This window comes from Chlorocebus sabaeus, chromosome 29 (genome assembly GCF_047675955.1).
Source record: "Chlorocebus sabaeus isolate Y175 chromosome 29, mChlSab1.0.hap1, whole genome shotgun sequence".
In the NCBI taxonomy this organism is placed as follows: domain Eukaryota; kingdom Metazoa; phylum Chordata; class Mammalia; order Primates; family Cercopithecidae; genus Chlorocebus; species Chlorocebus sabaeus.
In genome coordinates, this window is record NC_132932.1 from 23,153,163 (window position 1) to 23,175,512 (window position 22,350).

The 22,350-nt window shown below is 40.9% G+C and overlaps 1 protein-coding gene across 12 annotated transcripts in view; it reads left to right on the forward strand.

Moving 5' to 3' along the window:
* Positions 1-22,350, forward strand: part of ADAMTSL3 (ADAMTS like 3) — a 402,196-nt gene that overhangs the window by 24,574 nt on the left and 355,272 nt on the right. For 9 of the 12 annotated variants that reach the window (XM_037987795.2, XM_037987796.2, XM_037987799.2 and 6 more), the window contains exon 1: positions 12,158-12,397. The exons of 2 other annotated variants lie outside the window; for them this stretch is intronic. In XM_037987795.2, coding sequence (XP_037843723.2) covers positions 12,173-12,397 — 225 coding nt within the window. In that variant the 5' untranslated portion in view covers positions 12,158-12,172. Of the gene's footprint in view, positions 1-10,688; positions 10,813-12,157; positions 12,398-22,350 lie in introns of those variants that run through there. One more of the 12 variants, XM_037987797.2, reaches the window with a different exon arrangement.

Sequence of the window (22,350 nt, forward strand, 5' to 3'; positions counted from 1 at the left end):
TTTTTCTGTTCTCTTCTTTAATAACATCAATTTTCCATATGTAGATATTGTACTCTTTATCATCTTTTATAATCTTTGTGTTTTCCTTTTTATTCCTAAGTCTCACACTGATCTGCTACTTAACTGACTCTTAATTTTCTGTAATGTAATTTCTGCTCTGTACTTTTTCTGGTGCTTTAAGACATTATTTCCTTTCATTATTTTTTATACCAGCTCTTTTTTAAATTTCAAATTATTATCTTATCAATAAGATATTGTTCATTATATTGTTCATGTCTTATTTTCCAAAGGTCATGTTTTCTTTAATTTCCTTAAGAGTTCAAAGCAAATGTTATCCAAAATTTAGTTTATTTTCTAGAATAAAATTTAAAAAAATGTTGTCTTACAGGTTATGTTATTATTATTTTAATGCTACAGATTCTCGTAGTTTTCAAGTTGGTTTTATTCCTGTTTACATGTTCTTGAATAAGCATTTGCAATAGCCCTACGACTATTTGCAGTATTCCCCAGACTTGGGAGGCACACTTTTCCTTGGATCTGATATCAGCTAGAATAGGCTAGATCATGCTTCATTAACAAATAATCAAAATATTTTAGTGACATAATACAGAAAGGATTTTTTCTTGTTCATTTACATATCTATCACATTTCTTCTCAGTGCTTTTGCCATCTGAAACGTTGCAGATTTCCATGTCAGACAAAAATAGAAAATGTGGCAAATTGGGTGCTTGATCTTAAAGGCTTCTGAATAGAGGTGACACATGTCATTTATATTTTATTAGTTAAAGTAAGTCATGTGGACATACTCGACTTCAAAGGGGTGGGGTCGTACACTTCTATCATGGACCCGGGAGGAGAACTGAAATTATTTAGTGAGCAGCACTAATGGCTACCATAGGTCCCCCACTGTTTGCTTTTGTGCCCTAGAAATTCATCTTTAAGATGATCAAGAATGGATTTGAGATTAATGTTGGCAAATATTTACGAGCCTAGACATATTAATAGTTCTGGCTGACATTTATCTGATTGGTTAGTGCCTGTGCATTAAATACTTTGAACAGTACTCTGAAAGGGCTGGCTCTGGCAGCTGGGGTCGTGGACAGCCCTATCTACAGACTCACATTGGGTGTGGCCCACTTGCTTTCCCAGCTTCCCTGACTGCTGTCGGTGCATGGTAAGAGACAGACCTCAAGTGAAGGTGTTCCTGTTTCCTCTGTGCCCTGTTGTGGTCTTCAGCTGCTAACCCTCCATATCAAGGATACTTCTTGAATTTTATTTATTTACTCCCCATAACACTGCTCCTCTTTTCCTAAGAATGGACATTTAAAAATCTGTCATTAGTGACTTCTTTTTTTATTTGATCCTACCTGTACTTGATCTAGCAAAAAATGCCTTAAAATTTGTGTCGTATGGTTGGCATTAAACAATTTCAAAACTATTTTTGATATTCTCATTCTGTTTTTCTTCAGTCATTTTGGACAGTTTCTGGCTAGAGACGCTTGGGTATCTTAGTTGCCTGAATGCTGGCATCTTGACTCTGTGACCCTGGGAGAGGGCTCTTGACTGTATGTAGCAGGATTCTCTGTATTCTCTCTGGCATAATTTATGGTTGGCCAGTTGATTTAGAGACTCAGGGATGGGATAAAGAGAACATCAGAGATCATGGAGCTCGAGACAGACCTGCCCAAGGTTCATAGAAAAAGAGAGAGTCAGAACTAATAGCAGACACCTATAGCTCACCAGATGTCTTGTTCTGGAAAACCTGTGGTGTCCAGGCCAGAAAGTAGCAGGTAGGGAACTCTACTTGTCACACTACCTTAGATGCATTTACCTTTGTTCTTTCTCTGTCTTTTGTCACTCTTTCACCATCACATTCTTCTTTTCCATTTCTTTTTATCCTTTTTCTCTGAGATATGTTAGGTCTGCCGGAAGAGCCTACCAATATCACTCGTCCTTGCTGTTGGCACAAATGGCTGAGTAGATTGATGACTAGTATATTGGAAGAGGAACTAAGTTGGTGTCTCATGGGAGAACATTGGTGTTAAAGTGTAAAGAGATTCAGTGTTTGTTTATTGTACAAGGAAGCATGATAGTGCCGTAGTCTAAATAATACTAATTGGTGTTTCCCTTGGTTTGGCCTGAATCACACTGTTTTCCTTACATTTTCCATTAGAGAGCAGATGTCATCTAATGACTTTCCTACAAATGTTTGCTTTCTTAGAAGTGAGCTATGTTTATTTCTTCAGTTACAAAAATGTGTTGTTTACAACTTGTAAAAAAATGTGACTGTATTCTGATTTGCCTCCCATCAACTTTTCTCCCTAGTTGATTACCCAACCTATGTCTGGTGGACTAAACTGCCTAGTGGTGAGAAAGACTTCCCAGGCAGGCCATCAAAGCTTGCCTGATGTTTTTCAGAGGTTTAAGAGTACAAGGAAATTCACTTGGAAATATTTGGACTTTGGCCACAAATTCAATTTAAGGCATTGGCTCAACAACATTGGTCATTCCTTGGAGCCAAGATGAAACTAGCATTAGTGGGGAGAATGAAAGATGGTTGATACTTGCTCAGACCTTCTGTACACAGCCATCAAGATAGGTATTGCTGAGTTTTTACTTTGCCCTTGCATGTGGCTTGTTGTTTCCTCCAAATAATGTGGCCAATTGTGTACTCAGGCTGTAGTCAAACTGAACTTGCACTGCTCCATATTTTCCTCTTCTTATTTTCCCCTCCTCTCAGTCCTTCCTCCCTGCCCCTCTGTTGTTAATCCTAGCTATCCTTCATCACTCAAGACATCCACAAAGCCTTTCCCAATCCTCCCACTGGCATACATCTCCCCATTTTTGTATCCCACCATGTAATTATTTCTACATGTCTTTTCTCCTTCATTGGACTTCCCATTTGACTTTTCTTCCCCATTCCTTGAGGCCTATGTCTATTTTACCTCTGGGTCTCTCACACAATCTAGAGCAGATCCTGGGACATAATGAGGACTCATTTGAGGATATAGTATCTGTCTGGAAGAAGTCCACGTCAAATTGAGGAGGTAAATGGGTAACAGGACCTAAGTAGCAGAGAACAGTTCCTGGCAGTCTTGTTGCATCTGGACTCCCTGTCCATACAGTACGATACCCAGCGCCTCTTTCACACCCTCATTCTCTAAGGTCAGTAGCGCTCTGTTCCATGGCCCTTTATACGCTTGTCTCATACTTTCAAAACCTGAGCTTCTCATATAGGAGCTGCTATTGTTTTCTCATATAGCTGTGTTTTTTCCTAAGACATCTTAAAGATCTGGCTTAACCTTTGATAGCCTGACACATAATCATTTTGTTTTTGTTTTCTCATTCTGCTTTTAGTAAAAACATTTATGTTTTCTCCCTTGCATAATAGTATTTTAGGCCATACATATGTCCCCAGCTAAAAACTTGACGTTCGTATTCCAACCTTAGAGCTTCATGGTAGATTTGAAACCTGAAGCGAAGATTACTTGTTTACAACCTATCAAGGATAACATTAATTTATGTTTTGAGCATCCTTGCTTATGCCTCATAGATATTATAATTTTTGGGAGATTTCTGCTTAGTTTGTTAATAAGTAAATAGATTAAATAAATAATACAGACTCACACATTTACCACCTCCCAGTTTACAAAATAAAACTTTGTCAATACAAAACCCTAGCCACATTTTCCTTTTTCTCTCCCTTTTGTCTTCAGAGGAAACGACCATTCTGAATTTTGAGTTCATAATCTCTTTCCTTTTCTTTATACTTTTGCTACATATTTCTAAACAAAATATACAGTGTTGTTTTGAACTTTTAAAACTTTGTATAAATGGCTAGGACCTGAAGTTCCAGCCACTTGGGAGGCTGACAGAGGAGGATCACTTGAGGCCAGGAGTTTGAGGCTGTAGTGTGCTATGGTTGTGCCTGTGAATGGCCACTGCATTCCAGCCTGGGTGACATAGCAAGACCCCATCTCTGGGGAAAAAAAACCCCCAAAAACCAAAAAACCCACTTTTTGTAAGTAAAACTATACTGTGAGTATTCTGTAACTTGCTTCAATTACTTGGCATTATGTTAGTGAGATTATTCGTGTTGTTAAATATAGTTTATAGTTCATTTATTTTCACCATTGTGTAGTATTTCACTGTATGAAGGCATCAAAATTCTTTATTCGCTTGTACATTTAGTTGTTTTCAATTTTGTTTTTTACAAACAATTCTATATATCTTCTTTATATACGTTCATTTTTCTAAGGTCTATACCTAGGAGTGGAATTGCTGGGGGAAATGATGTGCCCATCTTCAGGTTTACTAGTTATTGGAAAAATTATTAGGCAAAATATGGCAACAATGTATAGTTTAACTGAACAATTAGGAATCCTTGTACCGCATTATCTTCAGTACTTGATATTGTCAGTCTTTTTCATTTTTGCCAGTTCATAGTTATAAAATGGTATCTCTTCATTATTATAATTTATATTGCCCTGACTACTAGTGAAATACCCATCTTTTCATATTTACTGGCATTTGCCTTTCTACTTCTGTGAATTACTTACTCTTTTGCCCTTAAGGGTTTTTTTGTTTTTGTTTTTCTTTCTTTTAGTTTATTTGTTTAGTTTCGTTTATTTATGTATTCTGGATACAAATTCTTTGTTGGTTATATACCTTTTCTCAGTCTTTGGCCTGTATTTTTTATCTTTAGTGGTGAACAAAAATGTTTATTTGAATTTATTATAGTTTCTCTCTAGAAATATAAGCTCTTGGACAGCAGGGTTTTTGGTCTCTTTTGTTCAGTGATGTATCCTAGGTTCCTGGGGCAGTGTGTGACAAGTGTCACATGTTCAAAAATATTTGTTGAATCAGTGAATGGAAGGATGATTACTGATCAATTCTTTTATAGTTTGCCTTTTTGTGTGTCTTTTTAAAGAAATCCCTTCTTACTTTGATGCCACAAAGATTTCCTCTTATATTTTCTTCTAAATGTTTAACTTCATTTATTTTTTGCCCAAAGGAAAATTATTTTATATCCTGTATGGCTCTGGGAAGAGGAAATGAATGAGTTTTCCAACAGGCTCTGCCACATTCTAACTGTGATATTAGACAGCTCTCTTTACCTCCAGAACCTCATTTCTTTCCGTGTTTCTCAAACGGAGATGATATTAACTTCCTTGTGCAGAGTTGATATGAAATTAATGTAGATAAATTATGCCAAGCATCTAGTAGATGCCTGGCATGTCATAGTCATTTAACAAGGTAGCTGTTCCTTCTTTCTCCTTTATCTTCCTTGAGGACAGCAAAATGAAAGTAAGGCCCCAGGAATATGAAACTGCCTTTCCCTGTGACTTCCCTCGGTACGTGGAGAAACCCCGCAATGGGCTCTTTCCAGCCTCTTGCTGGCAGCTAGCTCGTCCTCCCTCCTCCTTCCTCCTGGTCTGGCCTCTTCTCCACAGCCTGGGTTTCTGCCCTAAGCCAAGTAGCAGACGCCTCTCTTTTACAACCTGTCACAGACCTCTGAGTAGATGCAGGCAAGCAGCTACACCATTTTTCCCTCTGAACACTTAAAAACGCTTTTCATCAAAGCAGAGCTGTTTTTAAAGAAGGGTATAGACAGGTTTTCTCACAAGCAGCTTTTGATTCATTTGCATTTCACTTACTCCTAAACACAACCAATCACATTGGTCAGTGTTTTACTGTGGGCAGTGACTTGCTATGTGAGGGGACAAACAGGTTTGTAGTAACGATGAGATATCATCGTCAGAAATAGATATAGTCATACTGTTTGAATTATGCTTGAGTTGCAGCTGCTAAAAATGGAAGAAGTGGAAGAAGCTTCATGTCTTGGGTTGCGGAAACATTGCAGTTAGAACATTTGTGCTGTTTTATGGCTTCCTGCTTAGCAATCAAATGATTTAGTTGTTCTGTTTCATTGTGGGATTCTTCTATGTTGTGTTCTTGCAGTTAGGTCTTTTCACAGTGGTTTGAGGTTGGTGGTAGAGCTAATAATTGATGTGTGGGTGGGACCCCTTCTTAGGTATGGGGTCTGCAATGCCATGAGGTCTTGATTATTATTTTATGAAGCCCCTTTAGATATCATCTTCTTAGTCTTGAACCAAAGACTACATCTTAGTGAGTAAAAATGTATTGGAAACACTTGCCTGACTTAAATCAGTGCCTTTGCTTCTCCTCAGAACTTTTAGGGAAGGAAGAACTACTCCAGGATCCTATATAGCAGCATTGTTCAATAAAAATGTAATGCAGGCCACATATATAACTGTACATTTTCTAGGAGCTATATTAAAATAAGCTAAAAGGGGTGGATTCAGTGGCTCACACCTGTAATTCCAGTGCTTTGAGGGGTTGAGGTGGGAGGACTACTTGAGATGAGGAGTTTGAAGCCTGGGCAACACAGCAAGACCCTGTCTCTAAAAAAAAATAAACAATTAGCTGGTATAGTAGAGGTCCCTGTTGTCCTGGCTACTTAGGAGGCTGAGGTGGGAGACTCCCTTGAGCCCAGGAGTTTGAAGTTGCAGTGAGCTATGATTGCCCCACTGCACTTTAGCCTGGGCCACAGAGTGAAACTCTGTCTCTAAAATAAAATAAAATAAAATAAAATAAAATAAAGTTAAAAGTAACAAGTGAACATTAATTTTAGTAACGTATTTAATTTAATTTAATATATCCAAATATTATTTCAACCTGTAATCAATATGAAAATTTTAAGTGCATTATTTTAAGTTACTTTTTTTCCTACTAAGTCTTTTGAAATCAAGTACTTATTTTACACTTTCAGCCCATCTCAATTCAGACTAGCTGCATTTAGAATGTGCGATAGCCACGTGTGTCTACTGGCTACTCTACTCAACAGTGCAGCTCTTAGGACTTCCTGAGGTGGCATCAGCATATCTTGCTCCATCTTCTTCCTTTTATCGCTCAGACCACAGCTAGCTGTGACGTCCTCTGTCTTCTTTTGCTTGCAAGGAGATAACCAATGTAGAGTTTAATCTTTACATAGCCTACAGCTATCCCCCTCTCCGTTAACATACTGATAAGCTACGTATGATTTCAAAATATCCTTCAATATTACTTCTTAGATTGTGTATGTGAAAGAATATGAAAGCAGCACACCTAGGGGGCCTAGCAGCCAGAAGGAGGAATAACAGGCCATATGTCCAGAACAGACAGCTCTTATTGAAACAATACTGATGCAGGGGACAGAGGAAAACTGGAACAGCCACCAACTAAGAGTATGTGAGGAGATTCCACTACAGCCCAACACCACTTTCTTAAACTAAAAACCAAATGAGATTTTCCAAGCAAAAATTCAGTGGAAGAGTTGAAGGAAAGCCAAGTGGAGGAAATACCATCTAACACAGTGGAAAACCACAAAGTGTAAAGCATGAGGGAAAAGCTAAGAGACTTGGAGAACAGGTTTAGAAGTCTTAATTGTTCAAACGATAGAAGCAGCAGGAGGAAAGGAAAGGACGGAGAAGAGGCAATAATGAAACAACTGTTAGAAAGTTTCCTTGAATGAAGGAAGACTTGTATCTCAAAGGGTGCACTCTCTGGCTAACAGCCAGGACTGATGAGAAAAGACACATACTGAGACATATACATAATTGGTAAAATTTCTAACTTCTGAGAAGGAAGATGAAAAGATTTCTAGAGTTTGCCACATTATATTATTTAAACTGTCCAGTTTTCAGCCATACGTTATGAGGCACACAATGAAACAGCAAAGTGTGGCCCGTAACATGAAAAGAAAGCAGTTAATAAAAACTGTCTTTCAGGAAGCCAGATGTTGGACGTATTTGACAGATACTTTAAATCACCTGTTACAAATACGTTCAAAAACTCCAGATGAAAGAAAAGTAACTCATAATGGGAAAACAATCTGATTGATAACAGACTCTTTTTTTGCAATTCTTAATTCTAGAAAATAGTGAAATTATATATATTTATATATTTTTAACCTTCACGTTCTTTTATTCATATGGAATTGTTTTAGGTGCATTGATTGAGGGAGGATCTGTGTTTACTCATTTTCCTCCTTATTTATCTGTTGAGCTGAAGAATTTATTAAATAATTCACCACTTTCCTATGGATACAAGCAAAACTGTATCTAGTGTTAAGTATATACATGCGTACACACACACGCGCGCGCGCACACACACACACACACATGCCTGATTTAAAACAAACTTAATTAACTTTTTTGAGACAAGGTCTTGCTCTGTCGCCAGGCTAGAGTGCAGTGGCACGATCTTGGCTCACTGTCGCTTCCACCTCCTGGGCTTAGGTGATCCTCCCATCTCAGCCTCCCAGATAGCTGATTTTTTGGGTGTGTGCCACCACAGCAGCCTGATTTTTTGTTTTTGTTTTTGTTTTTGCATTTTTTGTAGAAATGGGGTTTCACTATGTTGCCCAGGCTGGTCTCGAACTCCTGGGCTCAAGTGATCCACCCGTCTTGGCCTCCCAAGGTGTTGAGATTACAGGTGTGAGCCACCACACCTGGCCTAAAACTTATTATAAAATGTATATACAAAAGAATTTATATGATGTGATGTTTAAAGGAAGATGGCCATATAAATTTGTGTAGTGCTCAATTGCACAATAATATGTAAGATGGCTCAGTAATAATGACATAGTGGAACAATTAGGTGCCCACCGTGGAGCTTAGGAAATGGAACCTTATCAATACCTGTGAAGCTTCTTGTATGACTTTTCCTTACTCTCTCCTCCTCTCTGCTCAGATGTAAGCACAGCAAAGGTGAATTTTGTTTTTATACTTCCTTATCTTTATAGTTTACTATTTGAGTATGTATCCCTAAATAATATATCATTTGTTGCTATCATTGTTTTGGATTTTATACAAATGAAATCATACGTTGTCTATTCTGCTCAGTATTGTAGTTTTAAATTTCATCTCTGTTGACCTGTGAAGCTGAGCTCACTCATTTTTACTGCTCTATTGTATTCCAGTGTGTACATACACCATGATTTACTGATTCATTCTACTGTTGATAGTTTATTTTTGTACAATGTTAGATTTATTTTGTCTGTCTTTTATTTAGAAATTTTGCCTTCATTTTAGAGCGAGACTGATGTGTGATTTTTTTCTTTTATTATTCTTACTTGGTTTTGTTTTCAAGATCATAATAAACTCATAAGATGAATTATTGGGTGTCCTTTTACTATTCTTTGAAAGAGTTTTTTTTAAAGATAATAATTATTTATACTTTGAATGTTGTGTAGAGCACACATGTTTTGTAGGGCACACCTCTAAAACCTTGTGGTTGTATGGTTTTCTTTATGGAAAGAATGTAAAAAACTGATTCTATTTTTTTATTGGTTAAAGGACTATTGAGATTTTCCTCTTCTATTTGGAGTCAGTTTTTGGTAATGAACCAAACTGTTAACGTAGTTTGCCTGAAACTTTGCCACTTGTCCCAATATTTCAAATATATTAGGATAATTTTTTCTTGAGTTCTGAGATATATTATTTTGTTCTGGTTCATTTTCCACTCAATCCTTGTTGCCCCATCATTTGTCTCCTGGAATGTTACAGTGGCCTCACTAGTTTCCCTGCCTTCTGTATAATTTACCCTCCCATCCATTCTTCATAATAATAATTTCACTTCTCTACTTAATATCTCTCCACTGCTTCCTCAGGATGAACATGGACCTCATGGTCTGCCTTCCAGACTCCCTTCAGGATCCAGCCCATGCCTACCTCTCCAACTTCTCTTCTCCCAACTTCCCCCACATTCTAGAATCCAGCTCTGCAGAGCTACACACCATTCATGCAGCTTGGACTGTTGCCCCCCGTCTCCTGTCCTTGCCTGTGTTGTTCGTTATGCCCCTGTTGTTCTAGAAGGTCTGTTCCTCTGTCCTCTCCATTTTTCTGGCTAATTCCTACTTATTCTTTACATCTCAGCTTTGTGGTCATTGCCTCTGTAGTGCCACTTATGCTCCTATGCCCCCCAGCACTGTGTTCTTCCCTGTCTTGGATAGTCCTTGTCACATAGCATCATAATTGCCTACTTGCTTGTCTGTTTCTCATTCCACACCCAATCCCAGACAGGGAGTTCCATGGAGCATGGAGTGTCTTGTTCCGTCTCTCATGGCTAGCACCAAACACAACGCATGCTTGTACAGTAGTACTAAGGTTTACATTAAAACCTTGCCTTTAGAACTTTGTGATTATCACAATCATAATATCATACATTTGTATAGCTCTTTACAGTTTAAATAACACTATCATATACATTATTTTAGGAAACTGAAGCCTTGAGAGCACAAATACGCCTTGTCAAAATATGCAAGCTGCTTCCTCTCACCAGTAGCAGTGGGGTGAAGAAATAAGCATAAAAGAATGTTGATTCTTTTATCATGAAGTTATTCTACATTTTCCTTTTATCACTGAGTTGAGTGTGGCTCTATCTGAGGGCTCTTTGAGTCAGTGAGAGGGACACTGTGCAGTTTTTCTCTCCTGTGCCTCCTTTTGATTTAAGAAAATGCAATGATTCTCACGACAAAGGATACCAGAGTTTTATTTTTTGACTACTGGGTATTTTTCTGCTCAGGAAACTTTTTTTCTAAATTCACATCAATGATATTACTTTGATAATTTAAAAAAATACAGTAGAGAAACAAAATTACTGCAACTTCATCCTCCTGCCTGGCTTTCCTTCTGCTGTGGAGAATTTTGGAGTTCATCTAGCATGATGCCCGCCTTTAGCAGTGTGGAGAGTAAGACCTGGAGACCTGAAAGGACATGTGAGGAGCCACATGGCCACTTTCTTGCAGAGGTGGGTTGGACGCTTGGGCTCCCAACTGCAAGTCTGGCTCCCTTTCGAAATCTGAGCCGCCATCACCAATATATTATAACAGATGTCCAGTGTCTGCAAGTTTGTCTAGTTTATGAATGTGATTTTCCAAGTATCTGCTACCAGTGACTCCAATGTTTATTCAAACCCCAAACCAAGTGACATTTTCTTTTCTTCGTTTATTTATTTATTTTGAGATGGAGTTTCATTGTTGCCCAGGCTGGAGTGCAATGGTACGATCTTGGCTCATTGCAACCTCCGCTTCCAAGATTCAAGCGATTCTCCTGCCTCAGCCTCCCGAGTAGCTGGGATTACAGGCACCTGCCACAATGCCTGGCTAATTTTCATATTTTTAGTAGAGACGGGTTTCACCATGTTGGTTATGCTGGTCTCGCGCTTCAGCCTCCCAAAGTGCTGGGATTATAGGTGTGAACCACGGCGCTCAGTCCCCAAGTGACATTTTCATGTCAAATAAGTATAGAATGGTATGATGATGTTTTAAACACCCAAAAGTATTCTTAATTCCGTATATTAAGAAATTTAAAGTATACCCTAAAATGTGCCAACGTCAAGTCACACCCAACGTACTGCTTGGATCAGGGACTGTAGTTTGTATTCTTCTTTTTTTTTCTTTTAACAAAAGATAGTATATTTGTAACAGGTTTTTTTGTTTTTCCTGCTGATTTATGACTCCAATGTGGCTTTTTTACCATTGTATTGCAGGGGTTGATGTTAGCATCTTAATATTGTAAAAGCATCACCTTTTGTTTTTAAGAAGTCTTTAATATGTCCTGCTAACCCCCAAGGATTATTTTTTGTGGTTTATGGAAATGAGAGTGATGCCATTTTATACACATTGAACAAAGACACCCTGACTCTAAATCTCTGTCTTCCTATTGTCTTGCTTAAGGGCTTTGAGGCTGGGCGCGGTGGCTCACGCCTGTAATCCCAGCACTCTGGGAGGCTGAGGTGGGCGGCTTATGAGGTCAGGAGATCAAGACCATCCTGGCTAACATGGTGAAACCCCGTCTCTACTAAAAAATACAAAAAATTAACTGGGCATGGTGGCGGGCACCTGTAGTCCCAGATACTCACTTGGGAGGCTGAGGCAGGAGAATGGCGTGAATCCGGGAGATGGAACTTGCAGTGAGCTGAAATCGCACCACTACACTCCAGCCTGGGTGACATAGCGAGACTCCATCTCAAAAAAGAAAAAAAAAAAAAAGTTTTGAAAGGCATGAGCATCCAAACAGCAAATCTGGCAGCTCCACTGATGTGTTCGCACTGAACACTTCCTGCCCTGAAAAGCTTAGAAAAACAAACCAGCTTATGATGAATATAAATGTTTTTCGGAGTATGTGCAAACAACGCATTTCTGTCTTTTTCTTCTCTTGGAAGGCTGCATTTTGAAAGCCTGCATGATTTCAGCTACACAGACGAGCTGTTTCCTGAAAGAAATAAAGTTGTAGGGGTGAGAAAGACCTTGAATAAACATGAATATGTCCCCGGCGTGTTTCTGGACTTTGTCAGGTTGGGTGATGTCTCATTGCCAAATTGGGAAGAGCTGGTAATGTGTTTTTTTCTTTCTTTCTTCTTCTTCTTCTTCTTCTTCTTTTTTTTTTTTTGCTACTGAATTAACACAAATGCTGATACTCAGTAATGGTCTCTGAGGTTGGCAACAAGAATATCATGTCTGCATAATTAATCAGTTGTTGACATGTGCGTGTTTTCTGCGTATGTCGGTTGCACTGGTGTTATAAGGTGTGAGCATTGTTGGGCTATGTCTCACTGGGCAGAAGCATGGCCAGGAGAACAGCCAGGGACAGTAGGATGGCAGAGGCCCCCACTTATCCAGGAGGCAGGAGGTGCTTGGGGAGCAGCCATGCTCGGGCCTAACCAGACTGGAGCTGGAGGGCTGTGGAGGCAGAGAGGTACTTGAACCAAGGAGGAAAGGGTCACTCTACTGCCTTGGGTAGAGGCAGACAGACTCCAGAGTCCTGCAGGTCCCAGCCAGGTTCCTCGAGAGTGTAGACCCTTTGAAATCTCCAAGGAAGATGGCAAGATCCAACTTGTCAGTTTGGATAATCAGAAAAAAAAAAAGTGATTCTTTAAGGAACCTAGACCTATTCTGGTCTGCCCTGAACATTCTATTTAAAGCTGCAGTTTATATCCCATCCCCCAGCACTTTGGATCTCCTTTTTGCAAATGACATAGTATACAATTTACTTCTCTATTGTGTTTATTTCTGCTTCCCCAAGTTAGAATATGAGCTCCTTGGGAAAAGTGATTCTTGTCTGTTTTGTTGACTGTTGCACTCTCAGTATCAAAAACAGTACTTGGCGCATAGTAGGTGCTTAATAAACGTATGCTGACTGATTGAATGGGCCCTGTGAACCCCAAGAATAACCTAACACTCCATGCTTTTGAGATTCTCCCCCTGCAACCATTTTGGTAAAATAAAATATTTATTTGTACTCAATTTAAAAGACAAAGATGCCTTTTCTCTGCCAGAGAGATAATGATGAGTGTTAGTGGTGAAGAGGCTGTGGGAAAATACATGCTTCACTTGAGGATCAAAGTGCAGATTCCACTGCCTAGTTGGGGCCCTGAGAGCATGTTCTTCTTCAACACGGAATTCCTGTCAGGGCATGGAAGCGATTTTTGGGAGAGAAAGACCAAGAGATCCACCAGAAAACAGCTCACTTCTGCACAGCACTTTTTCTGGTGGCTCTCACAAACAGCACTTCCTCTCACCAACAGTGACTCATGCCCCTCGAATAACCAAATAACCAGCATTCTCTTCTCTCCTGAGTGCTTTGGCGGGAATGGTGTCACCCCTCACCGAGTGGCTAGACCAGGAGGAGGGGGAGGATGGTGGAGAGTGAGGTAGGGAGTTTACAATTTGTCAAGATTTGAGACAAACATCTCGTTTTTTTTTCTCTAGCAATGGAGCCATGTTCATAGAATACTGTTTTCAGTTTTTTTCCTGGGGAACTTTAAAGTAGACTTTTTTCCATGTGACATTTTGCTAATTGAGGCTGTTTCCAACAGGTCAGCTTACTTCAAGGTCTTGAAAAATGGACTCTTAAGTAAAATTTTTGGGGGGGCAGGCCCTAGGGAAAGAGGATCTGCATTGTGTATATTGGCAGGGCAAGGCTTTCTTTCCGCTCCCCATTCGGAGGAATAGTGGAGTTTTTAAATAACCCCTTGTGAAATGCCAGCATGCTACTCAGCCAGAGCCTTTGGGCCTTCTGTGGTGCAGAGAATATTCAGACAGCAGGCATGCAGGCCTTGCGGGGAGAGGGCCAACCTGGGCCGGCTTTCCTAGGAAAGATGTTAGTTACTGAAGGTCTTCCATGTGTGAAGCCCAGTGCTGAGCACTAAAGAACATTCAGATATGTAGAGATGTCTCAATGTTTAGGTTTTCTCTTTTTGGGGAACTGAAAGGTGAAATGTGTTCCAGCAAGATCTTTTCACTGATTACTCTAGGCCCTGCTTGTCAATGCTAATTTTTAGGAATGTGTGAGTCAGTGTGTGTGCTATGTGGTGTATATGTATTTGGCATATTTGTGGCATGTGCATGTATGTAGTGTGTGTGGGGTGTGTGTGGTATGTGTGCTATGTGTGCGTGTGTGGGTATATTTGTGGTGTAGGTATGTATGTGTGTGTATGTATTTAGTATGGGATGTGCATGATATGTGCATGATATGTTTGTGGTGTGTGTGTATGTTTGTAGTGTGTGGCATATGTGTTTGTATGTGTGGTGTGTGGTGTGTATGGATGGTATGTGGGGGGTATGTTTGTTGTGTTTATATGTATGTATGTAGTGTGTGGTGTGTGTATTGTATGTGTTACATGTGTAGTGTGTGGTGTGTGAGTACATCTGATGTTTGGTGTATGTGTGGTATATTTGTGGTGTGTGTGTATGTATATAGTGTGTGGTGTGTGTGGGGGTATGTTTTGGTGTGTGTATGTGTGTAATGTGTGGTATGTGATTGTGTATGTGCATGTGTGTGTGATATGTGGTGTATGTATATAGTGTGTTGTATGTGTTTGTGTGTGTGGTTTGTGGTGTGTGTGCATGACATGTTTGTGGTATGTGTATGCATGTAATGTGTGGTTATATGTGTGTGTATATGTAGTGTGTGGTATGTATTTGTGTGTGTGTGGTATGTGTGCAGTGTGTGTGTGTGTGGTGGGGTCTTTGAGAAGGGGAGGGAAGGAGAGAGAGGGAGAGAGAAAATTCCAGAGAAAATGCATGTTTCGTGGCAGAAGGATGAGTGGTGCTCTGAGAATTCCAGTTTGCTAAAGAGAGTCTTCTGTGATAGATTTAAACTCGGGGAAGGAACCTGTCCATGTCAACAGCTCATTCTGAGTAAGGGAGGCACTCGCAAGGCCCTGCCCACCTCACTGCCCTAGGAGGGGTGGAGAAGGGCCTGAGGCTCATATTTCTTTTGGAAATGTGACCCAGAGTGAAGCTGAAGTTCAAAACTACATGGTATTTTGGCTGAGATGTATCCAGACATTATTCAAATGTTAGGTCTTTTATATGAACAATATTAGAAGAACATATAATTAACTGATGGCAAATAGAGAAAAAGAATCTTAAATACCTAGAAATAATTTTTTTATCTCAGAAAAAAAAAAACCGTGAAAACTCCTTTTCTTTTAACCCACCCTTCCAATCCTGCCAAAGTAAATGTATTTTATATTTCATCAGGAAAGTTCTGGACGCCTAAGACTGAAAAGTCTCAGCATGACGGCATTCTACTTGAAAAACCAAAATGATCCGGAAGGTTTATTTTTTAACTTTTGTTTCACGTTCAAGGTACCAAATATACATCATGGTTTTTTTTGAAGAAAAATGTGTTTGGTGCACTGAGTTTAAGTTCTGCTGGTTAACTTGACTTTCCCTCATGGGCCTTGGAAGCTACAAACTGTGAAGTCCCATGTGCCATCCAGGCCAGGGGGAGCAGCTCCCTGAGGCCCCCCAGAGGAATACAGAGAATGTATCCCTTGCAGACTGTGACTGGCTTTGAGCCTGGGGATTCTGCCTGATTTGCCTGGACGGTACACTTCCTGACTCATGGAATATTGACATTTAAAGGACCTTTCACCATAGGAGTGATCCTAACTTCCCATTCAAATCCTAAAGCCTTCCTGGCCGATCTTGGTTTGTCACCCAGGCTGGAGTGTGGTAACATGATCATGGCTCACTGCAGTGCAGCCTTGACCTCCTGGACTCAAGTGATCCTCCTGCCTCAGCTTCCCTGAGTGCTGAGATTACAGGCATGAGTCACCGCGCCCCGCTTTGGTTGCCGTTAACAGAGATAGGCCTACCTATGCATTAATATTCCTGACAGTGACCTTACATGGTGTCTGGCTAAGCGCTGGTGTCATGGGAAGAGTCCAGCAATAATGGCTCAGGGCTTTGCCTTTTTGGCATTTAGCTTTTGCCCAACCTGTTAAAATCTGTTGGAATCTCAGTTCTTCCTTCTAGCATCTTACCTTCTTGTGTTGTCTGTCAGTGTAGATTTGAAGCATCTGACAGTGTATTCCTTGAATCCTTAGTGGCTAACATGAGGACATGGCAAATGAGGAACTATAATTGGGTAAATTTGCCATCAGCCTGGATAAGTAGAGGGCTCAGGCCTCAGTCCTATTCCTGTTCAGTGTTTGTAGCAGTAACAAGGATGCAGATTGTAAGCATGCCCCACAAATTTGGGCTGATGTGGAGCAGGGGGAGAGTGCTGCATATCCTGATAAATGGAGTCTAGATTTAAAGCAGTCTTGAGATGCCAAATCTAAAGAGAAAGTGAATGGCAGGAAAGTGTGCAGTTGGGCTCTCAATCCAGAGTACAGTAACATGGCTTAGCAATGGCATGTGGGAGAAAGGCTAGGGCCCTTCACTGTCCACAGTTCTGTAGATGTTAGTGGTGTGATATTTGGCTGTTTGTGCTCTGGAGAGAGATGGGTGTAGGGGCTCACACCAGGTCAGGAGAAGTGTTCAGACTGGCTTGTTTAATTGCAATGGGAATCACATTATGTTTGTTTTAACTGGTGACTGCTTACCTTTTGAGGCACACTGGGTTCTGCTCTTGACTGTAGGAATACTCTCTTCTTCCCTGCTTCTCTCTCTTCCCATTACATCAATCTGAGAAATAGGAAAAAACAGAAAACAAAAAACTAAAGTGCTTTTTCTTACTCTCTATTTTCCACTCAACACAGCACTTGTGTGGGGGTATTTCTGTACACAGCAAGCGATTCTTCACTGGACACCACTGGGTGTCCTCTAATTCAATTAAATTCAGAGACTATCTGCCTAGAGATAGCATCAGACCCCACAGGCTAAGGGTTCAGTCCCACAAGACTGCCCCCCACTTCAGAGGCCAATCTCAAGTAGTAGGTTGAGTATAGGTTATCACTTACACTTCTGACAAACAGGCTATAAATTGAGCCTGTCCTTGGCTTTGACTAATTTGCCAGAGCAGCTTGGAGAGCTAAATGAAACACTTTACTTACATTTTTTAGCTTAAAAAGGGATGCAATATAGCATACAGATGAATGCCCAGATGAAGAGATATGTAGGGTGAGGTCCGGAAGGGCCCCAAGTGCAGGAGTTGGGGTGTGCCACCCTCCAGGCACACAGATATGTTCACCAACTCAGAAACTCCCTGAACCCAATCCTTCTGAGTTTTCATGGAGGCTTCATTACCTAGGCATGGTTGATTACCTCATTGGCCATTGGTATCAGCTCAACTTTCAGCACCTTTCCCTTCACCAGAGGTTGGGGGTGAGGACTGAAAGTTCCAACCCTCTAATCACATGATTGGCTCCCCTGGCAACCAGCCCCCATCCTGAGGCTATCCAGGGGTACACCAAGAGTCATCTCATTAGATTAAAAGATGCTCCTAGCACCCAGAAAATTCCAAGGAGTTTAGGAGCTGAGTCAGATGCCCTTGTCACTCAGAAAATCACAAAGCCTTAGGAGCTCTGTGTCAGGAACTGCAGTCAAAGACCAGATAGTAGAACGGCTGAGCTTTATGTCAAGAACCTTGGTCAGAGGTCACATATGTATTTCTATTATATCATAATATCAAAATGAAGCAGAACTTTCACCCATCTTTCATAGTTATTCTTGACCCTTTACAATGTATAGATTAAGGTCTAGAACACTCAACTCTTGTCCTTGAATAGCCATCCCATATACACTTCCTCCTGCTCGAGTCAAATTCTTCAGCTGGATGGGGATATGGAGACACAGCTGTATCTCCAAGTCTTGTATTCATAGTCCCTGGAGGTACTGTCTGGATTCCTCTTGACCTCGTCTCTGGTGACTCAGCAGCTGTGGACAGTGGCTGGTGGAGATGATGCATTTTGGCAGCTTCTCTCCTAGGCCTGGCTCAGTGCCCTGGGAAGATCGCACACTTCCTGATCCAGGCTTGTTTCTCCTACTTTCCCTCCAACTTTTGCTACTTAAGGGCTCTGACCTCTTTGGTCACCCCATCCTGTGAGGGGCTGCATGCCATTGAGTCTTCCTAAGATGTAGGAAGTCAACTTCCTTCTGGGTGGAAATGTCAAACACATGTTTGGTATGATGCTTGCTTTCTGAAGCCTTGTGTGAACTCAGCCATTTCTCCTAAGGGAAGGCCCAATTTTTCTAAGAAAAACTGTATCATAACTACCCTTGTCAAAGTCAACATTGACTTCCCTGTTACTAGATCCAAGGGATACTTCTCTGGCCTCATCTTCCTCAATTTCTTGGCAGCATTCAAGACACTTGACTATTCTTTTTGATGCTAAATCTTCCCATGACCTAAAATAGGGTTTTTTCCTTTTTATTCTGCTCTAATTGATGTTCATTTTTAGTCTCTTCTGCTTACTCCTCCTCTTCTACTTAATTTCAAATATTAGAATTGAGGGTGTCAGGCAAAGCCCTCTTGCATGCCAAACTCTTTCTCCAGGGGGTGGCTTTTCTGGTATAATGGCTGTAAATATATTAAATATATGTAAATATACATACATACATATATTATGAAAATGTTAAGTGATGACTTCCAAATCCCTGTCTCCAGCCTCAGGTTTCCTTTCTGAGCCCTGGACTTGCATATTGAATGGCAAACTCAAGCTCTTCACATGGATGTTTTATGGACACCTCCAACTTAACATGACTCAAACAGAACTATTGACTGTACCCTCCCCAACAAATCTGTTTCTGCCTCAGGGCTGTCCATCCATTGCAATTCCTTCATAGCCATTGCTCAAACCAAAAACCCAGAAGTCACCCTTGATTCCTCCCTTTTCCTCCCTCATCAGCAAGCTTTGTTGGTTCTACTTCTAATCCATGCACCTCTCCCCTTCTCTACTGCCATCAACCCAGTCCAATGAACCATCCCTTCTCACCTGGGTTAGTATCAACAGCCTTCCAACTAGTCTTTGTGTTTCTACTTTGCCTCCTTCTAGCCCATTCTCCACAAAGCAGTCAGTGTTATTTAAATACTCTTCTGTGATTCTCCATCTCCTTGCCATAAGGCTTTGAATGTCTTGGGTGGCTTTTCTCTTCCTTCCTTTATCCATTTCTTGCCACTCTTACTTGTCCACACTGAATCCAGCCACACTCTAGTTCTTCCAACTCACTGACTTCCTTTCCACTTTGGAGCTTTGGTACTTGCTCTTCTTTTGCCAGTAATACTCATCCTTAGCTTTTTCCATAACTGGCTCCTCCTGTTTGAGGTATCATCTGAAATCTTATCTTCTCATGGATGCCTTTTTTGGTAATCTTATGTAAAATTGAACAGTCCTCTCCCAACATTATTCTCATATCACCTTGTTTTATTTCCTTTATAACTTAGAATGTTAATTTTCTTATTTATGTATTTGTTTACTTATTTTACTATGTATCTCCTCCCCTAGGATGTAACCTCCATGAAAATAGGAACCTCATCTTTGTTGTTCCTCATTGTATCTATAGCACTGAGAACTGTGCCAGGCATATACTAGGTGCTCAATAAATATGTGTTGAATGCATGGTCAACTAAAGATAAGCATCACACTGGAAGGTCCACTATATGCAGGCATCTGTTTTAAGGTGGTGATCTTTGACTGCTCCCACTCTGATAAATGGATCTGTCCAGGTATTCGCACATGGCTGCTAACAGGTTCCAGCCCTGGCTGTAAGCCTCGGTCTGCTCCTCAAACTCACTGACTGCCTTTCTATTTTAGGGCTTTTGCACTTGCTCTTTTTGTGTGCCAGGAATAGTCACTCTCAGATTTGGTAATTGGTAAGTCTCCTAACTCTATAGTTTACTCATTGTTAAAATAAGGAGTTTGACCTAGATGACTTCTAAGGTCTCTTTAGGTATTTAAAAATGATGATTCTGGCTGGGCACAGTGACTCATGCCTGTCATCCTAGCACTTTGGGAGGCCAAGGCGGGCAGATCACCTGAGGTCAGGTGTTCGAGACCAGCCTGGCCAACATGGTGAAACCCCGTCTCTACTAAAAATACAAAAATTATCCAGGTGTGGTGGTGGGCACCTGTAACCCCAGCTATTAGAGAGGCTGAGGCAGGAGAATTTCTTGAATCTGTGAGGCGGAAATTGCACTGAGCTGAAATCACGTCACTCAACTCCAGCCTGGGTGACAAAGCAAGACTCTGTCTAAAAAATATTAAAGTAAAAAAAAATAAAATGATGATTGAAGCCAGTAGGTGCAATTAACAATAGTGGTGCTAAATCTCTCACATAAATGAAATTTAATAAGAAAATCTTCAAATTATTTTGACAGTGTAGCACCATCTAAACCATCTAGTCTAGTGGAGTTATCTCTTCTGTGTTCTTTGACAGAACGATGTTGATTTACCTTTCTAAAACACAGTATTCAGAGGGATGTTTTGGCATAAACCATAGTACCTGCTGCAGTTTGAGAATGAGTCCATTGGAGCAGCAGAGGTGTCAGAGGAATGTGTTTATTCCCTGCTCCTCCTGTTTGCAGAGAGCAATTTTCTTAGAGTAACACCTGTGGCCTCTTACGTTATTTCTGACTCATTTCTTCCTAAGCAGGGGGAGTGAGGTATCCAGTCGGGGGTATAGTCACAGATCCATGTATTTTTGACTGGATGGGGCTAAGCACTGCAGATTCTGTCTCCTTTATTACTTTCCTCTTTGACGCAATCAAGGCAGTGATCCTGGTAAGCCCCCTACCTCCTCAGTCTTCCCTTGGACAGGCTCTCCCAGGAGGTGGATGATAGTGTGATGGTAGCAAGTCAATTGGGTCATGATATTCAAGCCATATTCCCCCAAAGAGGATGTCCTTTCTGACTCCCTCAAACTCCAACCATTGTGATTTATGTCCAGTGATTCAGATGCCAGGTAATATGGTTTGGTTCTGTGTCCCTACCCAGATCTCATCTTGAATCGTACTCCCATAATTCCCACATGCTGTGGGAGGGACCCAGTGGGAGATAATTTGAATCATGGGGGAGGTTCCCCCCATACTGTTCTCGTGGCAGTGAATAAGTCTTACAAAATCTGATGGCTTTATCAGTGGTTTTCACTTTTGCATCCCTTTCATTTTCTCTTGCCGCTGTCATGTAAGAAGTGCCTTTTGCCTCCTGCCATGATTCTGAGGCCTCCCCAGCCATGTGGAAATGCAAGCCCAATTAAACCTCTTTTTCTTCCCAGTCTTGGGTATGTCGTTATCAGCAGCATGAAAATGGACTACTACAGTAAATTGGCACCAGTAGAATGGGATGCTGCTGAAAATATGGAAGCAACTTTGGAACTGGGTAACAAGCAGAAGTTGGAACAGTTTGGAGGGCTCAGAAGAAGACAGGAAAATGTGGGGAAGTTTGGAACTCCCTAGAGACTTGTTAAATGGCTTTGACCAAAATGCTGATAATGTTATGAACAAAAAGGTCCAGGCTGCGGTGGTCTCAGATGGAGATGAGGAACTTGTTGGGAACTGGAGCAAAGGTGACTCTTGTTATGTTTTGGCAAAGAGACTGGTGGCATTTTGCTCCTGCCCTAGAGATTTGTGGAACTTTGAACTTGAGAGAGAGGATTTAGGGTACCCAGTGCAAGAAATTTCTAAGCAGCAAAGCATTCAAGAGGTGACTTGGATACTGTTGAAGGCTTTCAGTTTAAAAAGGAAAACAGAACATAAAAATTCAGAAAATTTATAGCCTGATTATGCAATAGAAAAGAAAGATCCATTTTCTGGGGAGAAATTCAAGCTGGCTGCAGAAATTTGCATAAGTATCAAGGAGCCTGATGTTAATCCCCAGAACTATGTGGAAAATATCTCCAGGGCATGTCAGAGACCTTCATGGCAGCCCCTCCCATCACAGGCCTGGAGGCCCAGGAGGAAAAAGTGGTTTTGCAGGCTGGGCCCTGGGTCCCTGTGCTGTGTGCAGCCTAGGGACCTGGTGCCCTGTGTCCCAGCTGCTCCAGCTGTGGCTGAAAGGGGCCAATGCAGAGCTCGGGCTGTGGCTTCAGAGGGTGGAAGCCCCAAGTCTTGGCAT